The sequence below is a fragment of the Sceloporus occidentalis genome, unplaced genomic scaffold, assembly GCF_023333645.1.
Source record: "Sceloporus occidentalis isolate IW3139 unplaced genomic scaffold, rSceOcc1.0.p SCAF_170, whole genome shotgun sequence".
Lineage (NCBI taxonomy): Eukaryota > Metazoa > Chordata > Lepidosauria > Squamata > Phrynosomatidae > Sceloporus > Sceloporus occidentalis.
This window is the reverse complement of record NW_028317150.1, coordinates 156,129-162,128: the sequence shown is the minus strand read 5'-3', so window position 1 is coordinate 162,128 and position 6,000 is coordinate 156,129. Positions and strand designations below refer to the sequence as shown.

At 33.5% G+C, this 6,000-nt stretch overlaps 1 protein-coding gene across 1 annotated transcript in view; it reads left to right on the top strand.

The window, feature by feature from the left end:
- The first annotated feature begins 1,579 nt into the window (after window positions 1-1,579).
- Window positions 1,580-6,000, top strand: part of PRRX1 (paired related homeobox 1) — a 96,734-nt gene continuing 92,313 nt past the window's right edge. Inside the window, exon 1 of the mRNA XM_089501298.1 lies at window positions 1,580-1,826. Within this exon, the coding sequence (XP_089357424.1) occupies window positions 1,580-1,826 (247 nt within the window). The remainder of the gene's footprint in view (window positions 1,827-6,000) is intronic.

Genomic DNA, 6,000 nt, shown 5'->3' with positions numbered 1-6,000 from the left:
AACCTTAACGTTCTTTAACAATATTGGTTTATTTGGTTAATGTGTATATTAAAAATAATCAAGAAAACCAACAGTATGTGATTTAAATCATCAAAAAATACAAGCATAAATATTTTGCTTATGAATAAACCGAAAGCTTCTCTAAAAGCTAAACAAATGAAACAATATTATGCTTCCAAGTAATTTACAAGGCAACGTCTTTGTTTATTCTATCATATTATTTAATTTTTTAATAAGGTCCTCCAAGGCTGTCAAGTTTATTAATGGAAATATCCTACTTGCCCACATCTTGTTCCACAAAAATCATACAGACAAACCGAGCATTACTGAGATGCATTTCAATATAAAAAAAACGTAAATATTTGTTTAATAACTGATGCTTTACAACCAGTAATGTTGGTTTTACATAGCATGAATGCCCTTGAAATTATTATACAAGGTTAAATTAATCTAAAACTACAATTAGCGCTTCTTTGCATAATATTGAAAATTATTGTTTGTGTTATGATCTTATTCTTAGCCCTGAGCCTTGTTGATGAACAGACGGGAAACACAAAAAAGTGTTGATAGTATTAGTCGTGGATTAGCTACAGAAAATGTCCCTGCAGTTCTTATCAAAACACGCAAAAGAGATTTTACAACATGACCTTAAAAAAGTCACAAGGAAAAAATTATAGAAAAAAAATAATCACATTGTTTGAAGTGACTGGCTCAGAATAGCTGTCGGTTTGTCTCCGTACAAACTTTTAGAGACTGAGAATCAGAATTTGACTCCAACAAGCTGAACGAAAAAAAACTGGCCAAATCAGATGTTGGCAAGCAACTGCTAATCACAGTGATTTTTGGTTGGTGCTGCTGTTGGTCAGAGAAGGGGGAGACATAATTTGTGATGTAGAAGAAAGGGGGTGATCTGTGAAACGTCAGAAACAGCACAAAGAGATTGCCACGTAATTACAGGCTGTTATTAAGTCGATCTGCCCTCCCCTGGGTCTCCAATTTTCATTTATTCTTTGCAAATGCTCTCCCTCCGTGCCAGTCTGGGGCGTTTGATGTGCCAAAGAGTTTCTTGATCCAAGAGAGGAACGGTGAAAAAAACATATCTGGACTCTTTAAATCTCATTCCTTCCAAAAGAGAAGAGAAGCGAAAACTGACGTTTTTTTATGGTTTTTTTGGGGGGGGGTTTTTTTTTACATCTGCAAGACATCATCCCCTGTGAAACCCAAGTCATTCTTGAAATTGGAGAGAGCAGAGAGGGAGAGGATCCACTTTGTTTTCAAGATGCACCAAGACTAAGAATGTTCTGTTATTGGCATCTCTGTGTGTTGGACTGGAGTTGAAAAAAACACTAATGCTTGCATTTCTTATAACTTGTCTGACTTAAATCAAGAAAAAAAACTGCCAGTGGGAGTACTAAGAAGAGCACGTCTGGATTATACGTCTGCACTGTAGAATCTACAGGATCAACAGCTTCTTGTGGTGGCCTCAAGATTTATAGGGGTACCAGGAGGTGGGTCGATTATATTGTAACCTCTCGGTTGTTATTTTTCAACATAACCTGAAAGCCTGAGGAAGAAAATCATGACCAGCTATAATCAGCATGTTATGGACAGACAGGCTGCCCTGGCCAGTCGCTTAGATAGTCCGATCACAACTAATCTGGACAATTTACAGGCTAAAAAGAACTTCTCAGTGAGTCACCTGTTGGATTTAGAAGAGGCTGGGGAAATGGTGGGAGCTCAGGCGGAAGAGAACTCAGGAGAAGCCGGTAGGAGTTTACTAGAATCCCCTGGACTCACTAGTGGAAGTGACACTCCACAGCAAGAAAGTAAGTGGACTGTATTTGAATGCAGTATTGTATTACCTAATGTATAATGCTATGATTTATGTAACAAAAACAAACTATGGCAGGTAATTTCACGAAGAGTGTTTTCACTAGGAGACAATATTTTTTAATATTGCACAGTAAAATAAATCCACGGGTAATGAATAATCAATAAAATTGCCCATCTCTACAATCATTAGTCTAAATGGAATCATCTTATTTGCAGTATCTCCGTTTGGTGTCACTGGAATGCGTCTTTAATTGTTATCTTTATAAAGATGTTTGCATCCCCAGTATCTCTTAGAACTGACACAGTGAGAGTAAATCATCTTAATGGTCGTGTCTGTTCCTTGCTGCCACTGGGATTTTTTTTTTAAATAAAGACTCAACTCCAAAATGCCATTTGAAGCTATTTAACCTCTCCATCCTGGGTTTATTTTATGCAGTATCAGTTATGTGGCACCCTTCAGACTAGCTCATTACCAGCACAAACTGGTTGGTTGATATACAAGGGGTTAGTTTACTATTTCATATTACTTCAGTTATTTAATCTAAGAATTCCGCAATAAATAAAAGCATGGAAATAATCATTGCACGAAAATGTGTATTTATATTTATTAAGTAGTCACTTTACACATTGTGATTTTTATGTCATCCTGAGATACAAACAAATTGTCAAAGTTACATATACCTACAAAAGCTTAGGAACAGTTTTCGGAAAAATACTAATAGAAAGCAGATACTTAAATCATAATTTAGGATACAGATACAGTTTAAGTGTTAAGTTAAATACAATGTATAATTACACCAATACATTGCAACGATGTATTATATGAATAATTGTAAACTTTGCCAAAAAAGTAGGACACTAATCTCTGGAATCTGAAGGGAGATAAAAGATTGAAACGTTAAGTGAAATTAAAAACTCAAACATTAAATAATCAACTGATACAGAGGCTGGTTCAGGCAATTAGGGGACCAACTGAGGTCTTAAGAGTAATTAACACATGAATGCAAACCAGTACTGGCACATTATCACTGGGCGGCTGATGAACAGTTTAAATACCTGAAAAGCGTTAGAATAAGGAGAGAAGAATGATCTATGAGGTTAATTACACAGGCCAATTTCAGAGTTGTCATAATTAGGGAGTACGTGAAGTGCTCTAAAATCTGCGTTTTGTGAGCCAACCTCTTATTACTAGAAAGCGCATTTTTATGGGCTAAACTTTTTTATGATACACATTATTAGTAAATTAATTTACACCTACTGTCTATTCTAAAAATATATTCGCTCTCAACTTCAGCAGTGGATGAATGGCTATATATGATTATAAATACCTAAATAAAAAAGTTTGTTTTGAATTTAGTTGTCCATGTGAAAAACAACGAAATAAATTGGAAGTATGTTATTGTTTACTTACCATATAATATTACACATAACCTATTAGCTGTTTTTGCGTGTCAGTAAAGGCCACATAAGCATATTACTGTATGTATGTCTGTATATTAGGTTTTGCAGTAAGTAGTCAATTATAAGACAAGGTAACAGTTTTTACTGTTAAAAAAATTCAATATTTTTTTAATACTAATGGTTTTAATCTGAAGACAAATTTCACATTTCAAAAAAATGAAAACGTAATGAAGTCAATTCATAAATGTGTTGCTGGCTCAGCTGTAAAGTGAATACACCTCTTTATTAAGAGATATAATCTAATGCAGGAATTAGTTACTAAATGGCACTACAAAAGTGTTTTATGTGGGTCATAAAGTGTGGAATTTGCTCTCTGCGATTCTGATTAGTAGGGACAATCGCTCATAACCAGCCTGAGAGCAAGGGGAAACCTTTTGAAATGGAGGAGTAACACAGCGATCACTGGAAGTCATTAAAATCTTAACTTAATTTGGTCCCTCGGTGATAAAATGTTTTTGGTTTTTTTTACAGGGCAGTGTCTGAGTAGCGTTAATACAAGTATGCATGTGATAATATATTCTCCTTAGGTATTTCATTTGTAAAGTAGAACTGCTGTAAATTGTGCTATACAATTATGTAACACAGTCTATTCTACTGATTATATGTATCTGTTTCTATGTAAACTAAGTCAAACATAACAGATTAGGTTTCTTAGTGACATTTGTCTGACGTTAAAGGGATGATGAGTAATTTAGTGGTAAGATCGAGCAAGACTCAATCTTTACAGTTAGCAAGTAAAAATTAGTGTGTTCAGATAAAGGTGTAAGTATCTTTGCATTACCCTGCTGAAATATGTTGCATTTATATTTCTTTGTTTAAAGATGTATGAATTAATTGTTGTATAAAGTTTTTTTATTGGCTCAGTAGCATGCTATTGACCATCTCGGTTTCATACATAATGAAAAAAATAATAATCGTATGCTGTTGCTGATAAAGCAGATTTCATAATAAAATGTCCCAGGGAGATTTATGTATGCATCGCTTTCTCATAAATACACACCGGTGAACCAAGAGGCTTTGTAATCTCTGTAAACGAATATTTTCTTTAGTAGAAAGGGTTTAAGCAACCAATTCAATGGAACCAACTTATATTTAATCACAAATTTCTAATTGTATGCCAATCATTCTGTACACCTTGCAGAAAATAAAATGTCATTGATGGCCATTCTGAGTGTTTTGCAGTTGAGACATTGCCGAGATTTAGTCTGTAAACATGAAAGGATTTGAAAAGAAGTGAGATTATGGTGATCGCAAAGTAATGGCGCTTAATTCACTCCAGGCTTTAATTGGTGCCTCAGATAGCAATTTAGGAAATAAATCCTTAAGCATTAGGCCAGAACAAACACTGTTTAAGTCTCACGTTGATCATCTAGTTACATTTTCTAGTATATTATTATTGTATATCCAGTGACGTGAACTGTAACATCTGATAAAACGTATCATTCTTAATATAAACGCCAAAAAACATTTAACCCGAAAACACAATTCAGGGTTGGACTGCGTCAATTTACAAATCAATTCTTCAAGATTGTAGGCTTGCCAGCAGGACCCTCTCTACCTAATGTATCGGATTGTCTTAGTCTTTGGATTCTCGTCTTGTCATACAGTTTGAACATAAGTAATGTATTAAGCGCTGCGTAAATTGTTGGCGCTATATAAATAAAATATAATCATTTCCAATCATACCTGAAATAATGTTATACAACGTTATAGAAAGCGTGACCATTTTGCTATGAATGTGTTGCACACATTACACACGGTAATACATATTACTACGTTGTCACATAATTACGTTGCAGCAAGTTAAAAATAGTTATCACCATTAAAAAATCAATTTAATACATTGCCAGTTCAGAGAACAGGGTTTTTATTTTATAGAAAAATAAACTATATTCCTCAAAAAGGAAAAAAAAATAGAAAAAAGCGGATCCTTAAAAAATGACACACTGCAATTTATGTGACTAACAGTTGTTACTTTACTTTATTCACCTTTTAACAATACACGGGACACACATGAAAAAATGCATACATATACGCTTACATAAGAACAATATGACAAAACTCATAATATTGTTTTTGTGCTCTACTTTTATTTTAAAAAGTGTCAATTTGGTAACTCTGCTCGTATGTTTTATATAAACTAATTTTGATAAAATCTATAGATCATAATATGAAGATAATTAAATCATACAGATTTTTAATGAACAACTATAAAACTATCCATGCCTTTGGTTCCTTATCTCTTCAAACAAAACTTATTACAGATATTGTAGCACGGGCGCATATGGCTATGTCGCCCACTTGTAATAAAAAATATGACTGTCTTATGGATATATTTTGCAATCTCTAAAATCACAATACAGGTAGAGTGTATATAAAAAACAGTAGTAAATCTAACTTAATATGCTTATATAATAATGTTTGTCTGTTACATTTATAAAATCTTTATTGCACAGGTGTGCAAAACATACCGTGTGAAGGCTATATCATTGATTTCTAAGATATCTAGTGAGCTAGCTGTAACATTATTTAGGTTGTAATTCAAAAGCAAAATATCATATAGATGTATCACTATTGATATGCCATTACCGCATACAATAAGTATTACATGTTATAATACTAAATTAGTAAAGCCAAATTGTCCTAATAAGTATTTGTAAGAAAATATATGTGGCCAGAGAAAAAAGTGGGACAATCAATTTGGCT